Here is a 15,386-nt window from a genome sequence, read left to right as displayed (position 1 = left end):
TGCAATAAAAGTGAACTAAAAAAAATTACATTTGATATGCAATGTTTAGCTTTACTCCCATACTTGTCTCTCTGTAGGGCTCTAAACGACAGCATGAAGAAAAGGAAAGAAAAAACAACAAGTAAGCTTACAGCGACAGTAGGAGAAACATGAGTAAAAAGCAAGTTGATGATATGCAGAAAAGAGAGTTAACGGAAATAATTTCCACTGCCCAGAATACACGAATTTGTTACATGGTTTATTTCAGGTTAAAAATATTGACATTTTAGACATAAAAATTATTTTACGCGCAATATTCAATAGACTACATTTTTATTTTAAAAAAATATCACATTTAAAATGTTTTCCAATGCCATTAGAAAAAGTTCAGCGTGCAACACAAATCAAGAAATAATGCCTGGAAGTTTAAGTCTAAAGCTGGTAACGGTCATGCTTGGAAAGGCAGGCACTGTCAACGTCACTTCCAAAGTCTTAAAATGAATGGCTTTACTTACTGTTAGTTATAATAACCCCTGGCAGTTGAAACCAAAATCCGTTTCCTTGCTAAAAATGTTTTGCCGTCCATCCTTTGCAACAGTGCTTTGTAAGAGTATGACTTTGCTCATCACAGGGCTGCTGGCAGTTTACAAACTTTGGTAAGTAAGTCTGCTCTTTTTTTAACCGAACACGTGGCAAACTACATGGACTTCGCAAAAAAAAATTTAAGAGGAAAGGTAGTTCGAATAATGGCATCGCTAAATGAAGCTATTGAGAAGAAAGGGTTAAAACAAGAAGAGCCAGAGATGAAGATGAAGAGCCAGTGATAACTCTCAGCTTCCCACTTTGCAACGGTCTGTGGCACGCTGGGGTTTAACCAGAGCTCGTTAATGGAACTGCCGCCTTCTCTTAAAATTAGCTCTTAGGAAAGCAGTTAGGCCGTTTCAAGAAAATCCTGCGTCCAAGAGACCGAGCCAGTGTATGTCCGTCAGCTGCCAATGGCGGCGAGTACTTGGCATGTGCTACGGGGTGCCAGACCCCCTCACCTACCATCTCCTCCTTCCTCTATGCTCTGCGTCCCATCAAGAAATCGCTTTCGCCACCAGGAAACGGGACTTTGGCCTTTTAGGGTCTGATTCCCCGCCTCTTTCCAAGGGATTTTTTTAGGGTTCCCGGCCCCTGGTGACTCTCTACTGCAGATGGGGCAGCTTGGGCTTGAGCAGAGAGGGTATTTTAAAACACGTAACTGGGGAAGGGGAAAGGAAGGGGTGGACCGGATTCAGGCCCCAGGCTTCTTAGAGTGTTCTGTCCCTGTCAATGGCCGGCACCAGAAGTGGTAGATGAAAGTGCAAAAAAAATCATAGCCTTAGTGATGCGGAATGAGTTAGTTGGATGACATTAAGTAGCAATGCTCTCACCACACGCCGATCCCAGCCAAGGCACTCCCAGAGATGGTGACGGCGTCTACTTTTACAATGCACTATCATCACTTCAGCGTGCCTGCTGGTGCAGCATCCTTAAATCCCAAAGAACCACCGAGGCCATTAGGCCTGGCTGGTTTTGCCAGCCTTCACTTCTGCTGCGGGATCTCCTAATATTCACAGTTTGTAACTGTCCAGGGAGAGCAACCGGTTTGAAAAGCAATAGCTATACCAGGTCTGTGGTCATTAATTAACTTGCAGCCTCCTGAAAAGAACGTGTCGGGTTCTGCTCCCTCTGAAGTCCATGGCAAAGCTCCAGGGGCTTAAATGGGATCTTTACTTGTCCCAGTCTCTTCGTCTGCCATGGATGAATACCGGGTAGGTTTCTCTATTATCCATCTGGCTGCGTTGCACTGAATAGCACTTGCAAATCAATTACACTATTTTTGTGGAATAAAATACTCAGGTAACCAAATAAAATACTGTGAGGTCAGTCTTAAAAACTATAAGAACACAAGATTACTAAAATGCACATAAAACCTTTTTGTCACATTTCTGCCCAAATCACTTGGGTTCAGTTTGAGGAACCCAGACCTGAACATCAGGACTTCTCTTAAGCCAAATGCTGACCCAGCATTACCTGCTGCCACTTGATTTAAAAGGCCCCCAAACCTCAATGTTATCGTGCAAAAAACTATACAGAACATCAAAGCTCATTTTGAAATTTGTGGTACACTGAAGTTCTTATAATTCAGAGCGTTTCATGTTTAACAGGTTTTTTAAAAAGCATTCGTGGAAGCAAATTTACTGCATAAAGTTAGCATAGTTTAGGAAATTAATGAACAGCAAAAAAGTTCAAACACGTGCTTTCCATGTGCTTTGAATGAAAATACCCTAGTGATAGAGTTCACTACCTATCATAAACTGTGTGCTGCCATATAGCACATAGGCGGTTTTCCTGCTTGCGTTACAACCATCATTATTTTCCCTTCCTTTACTGGAAAGGGATGTCTTCATTGGGAGTGGAGAGCTGACAGAGTGCTGACATAATTGTGCTTGAACGCAGCGTTACTCTGTAATGCTTCAGCTACCTTGCAAGCGAACCAGAAGAAAAAAAAAATATGAAAAAAACCCCCCACAGAAGTGGCAGAGCAGGACGGAGCCCCCAACAGACAGGAGCTGTCAGAGCTCCACGCTCCCCAGCTCCTCCTCAGGTCCTGCTTAAACGCATCTGCTCTCCCTCACTAGTGACCATCAGGACATCAGCTTACAAACATGGTCCCTTCCCACAGCCAGAGCAGAGACAAACACGGAGGTGACAAGAGACTGATTTCTACAGCGGAAACCCCTGTTAGGTACAACTGACTCTACCTGGTCATTTTCCATTGCTGAAAGGAGGATATGCAAGAGCTTCTAGTTCACCTACACCTTTTTCTACTTTTTTTTTTTTTTTTTTTTGCTTTCTAATAGCACATACAAAATGTATTCATGCAAACGGCAAAACATTTCTTACAATACCTAAGCTCTGCTCTTGGGAGCCGACCTACGCTCCTCTCTTCAGCTGTCATTTTACTTAGAGATCAAGGGCAGTTTTCCTTTATTTTGCATTTTTTTTTCCTGCGCAAGCTGGTGCGCTGCTGACCACATTTCTCTGTGCCATTTCAAACGAGAGCAGCTTTGGTGGCAAAGGCCATTTTAGCTTCACTTACCTTCAAAGGTGTTCCTGTTTCTGAAATGAATGGTTTAACAAGGAAATGCGCTGACAACAAAGAGAGGAACGCATACATCCAACAAAATACACACACAAGACCAAAAACAATACAAAAGAGAGGAGATTGGGAAAAAAAAAAAAATCAAAATCAAAACCACTATGAATGCTTTGAGTAGAACTGACGAGGGTCTCTCAAAGTGAATTTGATCGCTCATGGAAAAAAGCCTCCGGGAAATGGAAAGATGCATTGAAATGAAAGGAAGGAGAGGGGATCTTTTTTTTTTTTTTTGTGCCCAGTTCCAAAAAAAACAAAGTGTGTGTGCGTGGGGAGGAAAAAAAAAGAAAAAGGAAGAAAAAAAAAAAGAAATAAATGGGCCAAAATAAGCCACAGAAAATGGAATTCTCACTAGAAAAATTAGAGAGAAACTCCAGCACACCTTGTGCGTTGTACATGCTGACAGAAGGGTTGTTATAGACCGCCGATTCCCCGAGCAATGTATTATAAGGGTTGTTAGTGCCATGAGGACGAAGCAGAGCATTGGTTATAAGATGATTAGCCATGGCTCCTGGAGCAGCCCGATAGAAAGACAGAGAAAAAAAAACAACAAAAAAAGGTCAATCAGGCAAATGTGGTATTAAAAAAAAGGGAAAAAGAACATTCAGAATGACAACAGTTGAAATAGTCCTGATTACAAGCAGCCAGCTAATTAGACTCGGAAAACTGTATGCCACTAAAGCAGAACAGATGTTACTGACGATGCACAAATCCAAACCAATGCAAAAGAAAATGTATCGGAAAGCGGAGAAGCTACATTTATGGTGGTTCCCCAGTCGCTCAGAGTGTAAGCAAGGCTATGCCCACATGCTTGCTAAAAAGAAAGATAGATGGCAGCCTACACAATGTTGGGGGGGAAAAACTCTCCGGGAAGTGCCAAATGAATAAAAAAAAAATATTATAATGACTAACAGAAAACAGCACATTCAACTCCCACTATGGGCTAGGATCTCTTTTCCTAGTCCTCCGCAACACATCTAAAATTGAAGAAGCAGAATTAAAAAGAAAGGATAGAGAATGCAGCCTCTCCAAAGGCTCTTGGCACTTATCAGAGAGCAGCTGTTTCTCATGTCTAAGAAGGCGAGTTTCACTTCAGCTACTGCTCTGGTACCACTGTCAAGCACATCCACAACCACCCGAATCCACCCTTGAAGGCAAGAGCACCATGGCTCCATCAGGCATTTCTATCAGGAGCAAGCGCGGCCACAGAGATGTACATTTCAAGGCTCTCTGTTTGCCCCACAAACACCTTGTTTCCCTACTCCCAGACCTCTTTGCTGTCGTTTCCAAGCACTCAGACAGCAGTTGTCCTCCTGCATTGGTTTATACCTTGGAGTTGCAGCCTCTGGACTTGTGCTTTTCAGGATCATCAGGCTTGGCAGGTGGCTGCCAAGACCTACCTTGATTCCTATTGCAAGCATCAACCCATGAAGCAAAGCCTTCCCCCACCTTTCAGTTGGCCTACAGGACCAAAAAACCCATTAAGCCCTTGCTTCGAATCTTCTCTGGGATTCAAAGAGACGATTGACTCAAAAACTTGCCCGCAGGGCTATTCCCACTTCATCAGTAGAGATCGAGACCAGAAATACTCAAGGACACACCATGGTTTTTACCTCCAGGGCAAAACTGTTAAGACAAAACCTTTCTGCCAGGAAAGCAAGTCTTTGGTGGGGTAACTAGAGCTAGCCAGGAGAGGGCTCAAGTCACCTGACTGGTCACTTGGTCAGCTGTCACCAACATCTGATAGCCCCAACCCAGACAAGCAACTGAAAAGCCAATCCCCAAGCCCAGTAACTCTGGCAGGGACGCCTCCATCGACGGCTGGGGCACAGACACCCCATCTGCCTCTTTTAGGGGTGGAAGTGGCCCCACGGCATGGCAGAGGCAGTCTTTGTGAGGCATGTGGGGTGCTAGGTACAATCTCTTCTCTGCAACTCATTACCTGAATTTTCTATCCCCTTCTTTGTTTTTTTTTTTTTGGATGGAGTTGCTGAGGATATATAAGCCCCAAGGGCCTCTGGCTGGTACAAATCCCCTTAGCAGCGAGCTCTTCGAAAGATCACGCCTACTGATTATTTTTTAAAAAAACAAAAACTGGCCAAACCTAAGACTAGGTGGAGGCCTCCAGAGCTGCCTCCTCTGGTGCTTGTATGCTGGGCTGGCTCCATTTCACGGGACGGCGATTCTCTGTGTCTGCGCAGGTACAGGAGAGAGCAGACCACTCTCCTGCCTCTCCCTCATCCTCCCCCAGCCCTTCCCAGCCCCAGGTGTATGGCGTTAGCAGATCATTTAATTGGTCTTTTGAGCACAGGACAAAGTAGAAGGCAGTGCTGTATGGGGGCTGCATGCCAGGGAGGCTCCTCGACACATGCAGCTGTAAAAAAAAGACTTGTTTTCTCTCACCTGATATTTTTGGCTATGCTGATGGAAAGCAAGATGAGCTGCTGTGTTTGGAAATAAGGAAACAAAGCTGTCTCCTGTAAGAAAACATTATATGAACGCTTAACTAAGCAACCTTGAATGTAACTAATAGGTCAATGAGTCAATTCTTTCTTTCTGGTAATGTATTTTCCATCAATCTCACGTACATCTTGCATGAGGGACTGTAGGAACCACTTCTCTTTTTGCACTAGTTTGATACCAGCGTGAGTACTAAGTCCATTAAAATTTTTTCTGCTTTCATCCCACTTTTAATCAAGCTGGGCCATAAAAGATTCAAAAAGGGACTTGCTTTTATACAGGTAATGGGAATGCCCAGAGTTAATGCCAGCCCTAAATTCAGAAGTGATATAATCCTCCCATTTGAGATTTAACCCAATCTCCAACTCAGTCCCTATGAGATCTGATACAGAGAAAAATATACCCGCCACATGGTTTTGAACGCTTTACCTTGAGGTGTCTTTAAATGGCAACTGCCAGAAAAAGCATCTCACTCAGAATATCCCCAGTCTGATCTTGTCTAGCAATCCCTAGCAGGCGGGAACAAGCTGATCCCGCCACGGCTGGGGAGGTCGAGCTGTTTCGCATGGGGGATGCTCTCACAATGTGACAAGAGAGAAGGGACCAATCTGTGTCAGCACTTAACGTTTCACTTGCCTACGTTCGCCAGAGTGGTGGGCTCTGAGACAAGCTAAATTCACACAAACCTGGCTTTTTCGGGCCGTTACAAACTATGTAGTTTCTGGCAACTTTAAATGCAGATACATGATTCTGACTATAAACTTGGCATAAAGTTGAAAATACAGAATAAGTCATTTTTGCTCTCTCGGGTGTATAGAAGAGGGGGCTTAGTACAACAAAATAGTCACTCATTCCTGGATGCAGCTACTAAGGAAAAATACTGCATCTTCTGCCTTCTTCTCCCTTGATTGCTGAGGGCATTAAGATTTTTTAATTTGCTGATCAAAATGCCACTTTTGATGGCAGTGCTGAGTAATTCTCCTGATGCAAATCCAAAACAAACCTACTGCTAATACATTCAGCTGCCTTTCAATACTTTCAGAAACCCAACTGGGCCCTAAACACTCTACAGCACATTCCCATCACAGTGGGCTGGCCACGGCAAACGTCACTCTCTGAAGGTCACGGTAAATGTAACATTTGGCATCTTAAAAGCAAAATGATATGTACCTTTTATTCATTAATTTGGGCTTTTGTTACTCCCTAACTGCTTTAGGGCTGCAACATTCCCAGCCTCAAAGGATGCTGAGAGAGAAGGACTGCATTCAGGCTCCGGGGAGCCTACAGTCAAAGCTTTAGATAAAACAATAACACAACAAACAAATCCCCATTATTGGGTTTCTCCTTCCCGTGAGGGAGAAAGAAAGAAGTAACACCAGCCATACTTTTAAGTATAATCCTGCCTTTTTCATAACACTTTATCATCGCTATAGCAACCACCGGGGCTATTAGAAAGAGCGGATTAGGTCTGCAGACGAGGCACAAGCAGAAGGAGCAGGTAGGCTACCAAACTATGACCCCGTTTGCATGAAAATGACCTTGGTAATAAATGGCCAACAAAATCCCAATAAAGCAAGCACGGGATCAAAGCGGCACGCTCTCCCAAAATACCACGAGAGAAAGCAAAGAGGATTATTCTACTGCCCCGTGTATGGGTACACAGCAAAGGCCGGGTGCCAGGGTTGCGACTGCAAAGGTCAATGTGTGTCTGGGGTCCCAAAAAGCAGAAAGAGCAGGGCTGCGGGTTCCTGTCGACTGTCCTGAATCTCCTCCCCAGCAGAGCACTCTTGGGATGTGGCCCTCGGCAGCTGTCTGGTCGGTGTTGGCGATGTGCCTAATATCCTCAGCAAGCAGTTGTTCATTGTTGATTTTTATTTATTCACTTACGGCTGGATCCTCGGCTCTCAGCATCTGTGGCGTGACACCGATTTCTCCCAGCAACTCCCACAGCCCTCTGTCATCCTTGCTTCCCTACATTTCAGCAATAACTTGCCCTATACAAATCCCTCCTTTGCTGTCTCCCAAAGCACCTGAGCCCAGCACACCGCCACCACTCTTTATCTGCTTTAGTTAGGGTGACTGCCTTCCACTCAGCTGTGTCGAAACACTCTTGGTTCTGCTAGTCAAAGACACCCTACTGAAAGCAAATGCATTGTTTCCAAACCCCTATTGTGCTGTGTACATGTGAGAGCATGAATTTTGGGTTAGAAAAAAGATGAGGCTTCAAACCCACAGGTTCACCTGAGCACATCCTTGTTCAGTGCAATGAGATCATCACAACCAGTAAACATATTTAACAGCAGAACTCACGCCCCTACAAAAATATTCTCTACAACCACACGGACATAACTACAGTCCCAAGTCCCCCTATTTCCACTGATATTCAACCAAAGATTAAAGTTCATCACAAAACACAGCTACCAGGCCAGCTCCGATATCCAAAATGACGTTCCAATTCAGGTTTCTGTTCTCAGTTCAAGGTTTCCTGATGCTGGATTTCCTCAAGTGAAGGATTTACAGACTGTAATCACAAGGAGAAAGGAGCGATGCTCTTTACGGAAGACAAGTACTAGCCAGGTAACACGCAGATGCTCCTGTCCCTCCCACAGCATTGGGGATCCTTGTGAACCAAGTACTGAAGATCCAGCCTGCCTTACCAGGTTTAAAAGGCTATGAGAAGGCAAGGGGTGCTCAGAGTGCAGGGCAAGATCTGGAGGGTTGCGCTTTTGACTTGCAAACTGAGAAAATCTGTCAGGGAAACAAACCAGGACAAAGAAAACGAAAATCTCCCAATTTTTACCATCACTGTAACCACACACAGAGGACTCAGATGGCTACAGTTAGCTGTTTTGTGTGCCTATGAAAGTAGGTATTATCGTAATGACAGTATGCAACCAAAGGGTACCTTTATCTTCCCTTTCTAAGATAGAAATTGATGTCATTGATGCAGGGCAACACTGAACGTAGAAATGATTTTTCGGAAGAGTTTGGTGTTACAACTGTGAGGGAAAACTGCACCTTGTTAAACACGAGTATGATTTATCCACTTCCTGAAAGCAAAGGGTGAAAATTACGATGACAAGCACGTGTTGCCATGCTCTAGACTGCATCATTCAGGAACAAAATTAAAAGAATTTCTTGTGGACAGTTGGCTGACAAAGCCACACAAAGGCATTTAGGTTAACTTCCATCATCTGCATGGTCTATCCAACAGGAAGGGAAATGGATCCAACTGCTCCTCCAGACTTTCTGAAAAATAATGTCATTAAGCATGGCTCTACCAGGCTGAAAAGGCTTTAGCAGCACTGCTTGAGCTGGGATCATCTGTCCACATAGGTAACAACGCCCCTGGGTATCTTCTTTGGCTTCAGGTCTTTTCAATCACGTGCCAAAATCAGCTCTATCCTTGCTATGTGCATTTTAGCAGAGCGGAAACTCACTGAGGGTGGGAAGATTTCCCCCACCGCCCAGCAGACATGCCAGAATTGCAGTTTTGCTGAGAAAGGAGACTAAACCAGTTAACAAATTTCATCAGTCGAACTAGTGAATCAGCTGAATGCTTCAAAAATGTCTATACAAAAATCAGTATTTTCCAAATGAAATGTTTTCACTTTTTGTTCCAAAGGAGTGGTTTGCATGAAAGCTGACTTTGACTTTTTCATATGATGTCATTTTTTCATTACAGTAGGAACAAAAATAAATAGCTTAGAAAAAGCACATCTAAGTCGCAACAAAATGTTTCATTGCCTCTGACCCAGCAGTCCCAAAATATCATTTTTATTGGGCTCTTTTTGGTTTGTTTTCATAAGAAATAAACAATGATGAAAGCATGTACTGCTGTGTTTTCAGTCAACCTTAATCTTTCTGTTTTCTCCTCATTTTGCCAACTATGCAGCTCCCTTTCTGCGGGGCTTGGGCACGGTGCTGTACTCCTACCCGCTCTGCCTCCTGAAGCACCCAACTTGTCTTGCTGTTCACAGCCACCATGAATCAAGCCCCTCAACTTCTCGCACTTCATATACTTCGCTTCAGACCACCCTGCAGAGACAAGCAACAGCCAGACAGCACATGGACCATTCCCTGAAGGTAATGTGATGCCTGAGCTACCAGGGAGCACAGTTTAGCCCAGACACCAATGATATGGTTAGAGATGAGTCCTCTTCTAAGTTTCCGTTAAAAAAAGCCCCACAACATACGCTGCCTTACCCTAACTGTAGTAAATAACTCATCTCCTTAACGCGAATGTTACTGAAATAGCCTCTCTGCACTGATTTCAGTTTGTAAAGTCTGGCTGGTTCTGTACATCACTGAGCATTAACTTCCTTATTCCACTTTACGCTGGAAAAAAAATACATTCAAAGTAGGTTTGCAGGAGTCAAAGTTCTAGTCATCTTTGTGACTTTCCTTACCAGCATTCAGTAGTGTCCTCTTCTGTGTTACAGGTGGAATTTTCAAGTATTTCAAGAATCCTGGTTTTCCACGTGTTCGCTTGCAATTTATTCCAACGATTAATGCAATTATGAAAAGTGAAATCATGCATATTTGCTGGAGGACAACAGGTATTTTCAGCATTTTTCCAGGTTCCCTCCAACAAATGCTCTGACGTTTAGATTTATCGAGCTGTGTTCATATAATAGCCAACAGGATTCAGTTAATAAACTTCAATAAACCTCCCTATTAAATTTCTCTCAAATAGGTTTGTTGTCACTTGCAGCATCTAATCTATTCATTGAGAAGCTATTAATACTGACTGCAGCGAAATGGAGTTGCAGCAAATGAGGTTGTTAAGCTCTGGGCCATCTTCTGCCAAATGAAACATCCCGTGCTTTTATGCAGAGACAGGGGAGGGAAAGTATTTCTTTGCCCCTTTTTTCCTGCCTTTCTTCTGCAATGATTTTAGATGGCAAACCTCTGCTGGATTATAATCTGCAGGCCATGTTCGAAACAGCTAGTCTACACCAATTTATAAATATTTGCCCACTTGCTGATTCCTTCTGAACTGCCTGGAGCAGAAACGGTGTCCCAGGATGGGACTTTGGGACTTTTTTTTTTTTTTTTACCACCACTACCCCTTCCAAAGGTTTATACCTCATTGTACCTTGACTATAGAAACATGCATTTTCCCTAATTGTTCCTACTTATGCTTATTTCTCACTACACCTGAGCTCCTGCTCGAGACACGTGAAGAGCCCTGCCTACGGTAGAAATTGGACCATACTTATAGGAATCTATACAAGCAGCCATGCTTTCTTCCTTCCTCCTTCACAGTCATCATATTAATATTGCTCTGCAGCAATACTCTGCTGAATCTAATACTCCCCAAAGCCTGCTCTGATTTCAGAAATTGCCTTGCCCTTGCTTTTCCTCTTTAAATCTGATCCACCTAATGACTGAACTTCCAATTATATGGCTGTCAATCCTGAAATCAAAGCCAGTTCATCGTGTCTCCCAAAGGAAGAATGTCACGTCACTCACTGAAATCCCTGCAACAAATCTCAGCTAACTCAGGCCCAGGCAGCAGAGAGGCAAAATAAACCAGAAGACAATCGACAATGGGATTCATTTTGCACGTAGGCAGAAATAGGAGTTAAATTCCCTAAGTTTTGATCCTTGATGCAGAAAATCATAGTTTTCCTGGCACAAAACGTACAACTGATTGAAAATAAAAAGAGGAAAAAAGAAAAAATCATCAGAGACAATTTGCTAGCCCAAAAGGATGCTGAGTTTCCCTTACAAACAGAAAATACTCCTCTGTTGTTATCTACCTGGAATTTCTCTCTACTTCATATGTGATTATCAGGATGGGTCATTTTGAGGCCAGATGCTGACCTTTAGCCAAACCAACAGTCGCTTAACAGGGCTGCAGAGATTTACGGCTTGCAAACAGCAATCCCTCCTGGCTGATGCGGTGCAACTGCATGTGGACTGCTCCCTCCAAATATGCCCTTCATCTGGGTGATGGGCCCCAGGCAGGGGTATCCATGGGGCCGGGGGAGGATGTGTGTGGTCTGTAGCAGTCCCAACAGGGAACAGAAGAAGCAGAAGGGAATGAATGGGGGATGAAACCAAAGAGCTTCATCAGGAAAATGCCAGCGGTGGTAAGATAGGGAGGTAAAAGAACAGCCTCCTACACTGGGTAAAATGGTAGTTTCAAAGTCCTGATATAAATCGACCGTGCTATTTCTTTTGCAGGCTCTCCTTGGTGTTGCGGGCACTGCTACAAGCATCCATGGCACAGGGACAGCAAGCACCTTGAACACTGATCTCCCTGGCGAAGAGCAGAAGCTGCAGCGCTCAAGAAACTGTGGCTGGATGAGATGCCAGAAAACAGCCTGCAGGATTGCTCTAGATTATGAGAGAGGTGCCACCAGGGACTCTCACCCTGCTTCTGGCCCCTTGATTTCCACCAAACAGCCAGGGGACACTTACGCACCTCTGAAAACCATTACCCCCTTTCTCAAGTGGCAGCCTGGACTGAAAAGGAATAGAAACTGAACTTCTAATTGTACTCCAGAGGCTGGGGGAGAGTGGAATTGCTGTTTGTGGCTAAGCCAGAGGCCTCCAGGCTCCAGAACTGATGAATCCCTTGAAACAAAGTCTAAATTTCCCAGGACTGAGGGCTTTGCTAGCCAGTGGGAAGGGAGATGCTCGAAGGCAAGGATCGCTGCCTCCCTCAGGTTCATACAGCACCTTGCCCCTGCTGACTCAGTAATGGTGAGCAAGCATCGACACTTCTCAGCACTCTGCAAAAAGGATAGCTTCTGGGAGAAAGTGCCATGTCTTAGATTTAAAGCAATGATAATGACAAAATGACTATGAGGACAGACTGAGAGAGTTGGGGTTATTCAGTCTGGAGAAAAGAAGGCTCCGAGGAGACCTTATAGTGGCCTACCAGCATCTTAAGGGGGCCTACAAGAAAGCTGGTAAGGGACTTCTTAGGATGGTGGGTAATGGTAGGACTAGAGGGAATGGATTAAAACTAGAGATGGGATGATTCAGACTGGACGTTAGGAAGAAATTCTTCACCATGAGGGTGGTGAGACACTGGAACAGGTTGCCCAGAGAGGTGGTGGAAGCCCCATCCCTGGAAGTTTTTAAGGCCAGGCTGGACGGGGCTCTGAGCAACCTGATCAAGTGGGAGATGTCCCTGCCCACGGCAGGGGGGTTGGAACTAGATGATCTTTAACGTCCCTTCCAACCTTAACAATTCTATGATTCTGTGATTCTATGACCATCATCAGTGTCTGAATGGTCACAGAGGCTGCTACCCCTTATCAGGGCCATCCTGGGCTCAACTTTGAGAAGTCCTCTGCATTTACTTCCAGAAAACCGTAAGCATCACTGAAAACAGAGCACAAAGAATTTAAAGCATCTCCAGGGGGAGCTCAGATTGAGACGCACCTCTTGCTCCACACCACATCCCCAGTCACGCAGTGATGGTACTCACAAGAGCAAAGTGTCTGCAGGAGGCAGATACTTTTCTGTAGTCCAATTATTTTTGAACTGGTTAGTGCTCAGAGAAAAAAAAACAAAGCAAAGTATTTTTACACCCAGGAATATTTCAGCGAGTTCCCTCTACACATCTACAAATGCATTCATGAACAAGGAAAGCAACTGCAGGCACCTTGGACACCCTGGGATTCTGCTGCGCTGAACCTGCCTACCCCACTACCACAACAAGAATAAAAGAAAAAGAGAGTGATCTGGCAAACTTGAAAATGTGTTTAAAAATTGCAGTGGTCATCACTAACTCTGTCTGCCAACTTGCATGTTCATACAGCCACAACCCGCTAATTTGAAATGCAAAGATCCCCACACCATAAAACCATCTTTCTGAAAGACATGATGTGAAAACTGACTGACTTCACAGGCAAAACTGGGACACTGTTTGCTGCCAACCGTAAACCAAAAGCAAATGGAAAGAAAACACAGAAGGTATTTATTCTCTAATATCTTTAAGCCACAAAAAGAGCCGCAGGTGTTACTCAGGGCAGGTAAGAAGTGTTTAGACAGACTGTGATAGATCAGTTGATGGTGCCCTCCGAATATCCTATCAAGACAAATAGAGAGAGAGGCCTTTCCACCTCACCCAGAGCTTGGCTGCTTGCTATTTGTTTTATATGCAACATAAATTCAGGAGAAATCTGACTGTCACACCGGTCACATCAATCCATCAAGGAGTGAACGAGCATCTTGAGAAAGACTGATGTATGACAACCGTAGCGCTTCTATGGTCCAAATTTCCACCCGTTCTCCGCTGTATCTGCACCGCTGCACTGGCAGCAAAGGGTCAGCGTCACAAATGAGCTAAAATGAGCAGCAATTGCTCTTTGAAGTGTACCAGGGATGGGGACTGAGATCCCCGTGGGAATCTTGACTTGATTTTCCTTTTTCCATTTTGCTCTTTCCTTTGCTTTCTTTGTTTTCCTCCTCCTCTGCTTGTCTCTCCTTTTAATCACACTAAAGTCTACCCTATTTCCACTGCTGCATTGCCAAGTTATGTCCAGACCATGACACCCACCACCCCTGCAGACAGCTAGACCCAAGCATCTTCATCTCGCACCACTGAGACGCATATGGCAGCCCCTGTCTCTGAGCGGAAAGGGAAGATTTGGGGAGAGCAACCTAAACTTGACTCGCTGCAGTGTCCCAGTGCTAGCCCGCTGCTCCCGTCTTCTCGAGTGACAGTCTCCTACCAAAGGAAGAATTTCACCTTCTACTGTGTTTTCTAAATAACTGCTTCCTGAAAATGCAGGATAATACGGCCACCTGAAGATAATTTAAAACTTCGCTCACCCTCCCTGCAACATACACAGTCGTCCCTGCTGAGTTAACAGCGCAGATACAATTTCAGCCTGGAAATCACAGCTTAATTATATTTTTGGGTGGGTGGGAGGAATTTGATGGGAGATTTCATTTAGGAAACAATCAGGTCTCAGTTGGGTTAGAAATCAGGATATTAATGTTCTTCATTTTAATTTTCCTCTCTGACTCAGATTCCCACTGTTTGAATTTGAGCTCAATTTGTTCGGTTCATTATGAAGAAATCCACATGAATTTGACATTAAACTGATTATCTCTGAAAACAGTAGCAATAATTTCCCTTTTTCCTGCGTACGTTTCACATTAAGTCTTTGTGGTTGATATAAAAACGCAGGGGAGAAATAATAAAGCAAAGGGAAATCAAGTATTTATTCTGGAGCGCTACTTAGAAGCTGAGATGTGCAACAACACTTATGCATTTGGGAATAAAAAGCAAGGGGCAGGGACAAACAACACCCTCATTCCCATTTCCCATTTCAGCCCATTTGCATGGGAACAAACAGGGAGTGAATATGGCCTTTGTAGCCAGGAATAATATCTGGTGTGCCAGCACTGGGGATCTTAGGGCTTTGTGATGACTGATGGCAAGGGTGTGCTCCCTCATGAATGGATCCTTAGGGCCACAAGGATGAACTCATATTTAAGACTCACCATCCTGCAGTAAGAGCTGCCAGAGGTCCTGGGCTCCAATCCTGCTCCAGCTGCCGGGGTTCTGATGACCCCAATAGGCCTCAGGGGTCCCAGTGAGACCCACTGGGGACCCACGGCCCCTGCTCAGCCCTGGCCACCCAGTCCTTGCCTTGTGCCTGTCTACTGACCAGGCCTTAGACCTGGGCTGTAGCCCGGTTTCCAGCCCTATCTCTGCCAACATCTCCTGCTGCTCTGGGCTGGACTTGGTTCATCCCCTCACCTCGTCCAGGGCTGTAGAGGGACCCTGCTA

The 15,386-nt window shown here is 44.6% G+C and overlaps 1 protein-coding gene across 20 annotated transcripts in view; it reads right to left on the bottom strand.

Moving 5' to 3' along the window:
* Positions 1–15,386, bottom strand: part of ADGRL3 (adhesion G protein-coupled receptor L3) — a 529,084-nt gene that overhangs the window by 16,036 nt on the left and 497,662 nt on the right. For 6 of the 20 annotated variants that reach the window (XM_074589236.1, XM_074589238.1, XM_074589234.1 and 3 more), the window contains one exon: positions 3,546–3,674. The exons of 6 other annotated variants lie outside the window; for them this stretch is intronic. In XM_074589236.1, the coding sequence (XP_074445337.1) occupies positions 3,546–3,674 (129 nt within the window). Of the gene's footprint in view, positions 1–29; positions 82–1,150; positions 1,838–2,069; positions 3,157–3,545; positions 3,675–5,566; positions 5,641–15,386 lie in introns of those variants that run through there. 8 more of the 20 variants (XM_074589244.1, XM_074589246.1, XM_074589248.1 and 5 more) reach the window with 6 other exon arrangements.

The sequence above is a fragment of the Larus michahellis genome, chromosome 5, assembly GCF_964199755.1.
Source record: "Larus michahellis chromosome 5, bLarMic1.1, whole genome shotgun sequence".
Classification (NCBI taxonomy): domain Eukaryota; kingdom Metazoa; phylum Chordata; class Aves; order Charadriiformes; family Laridae; genus Larus; species Larus michahellis.
Note: the sequence above shows the minus strand (reverse complement) of the source record. Positions and strands in the feature narration are given on the sequence as shown.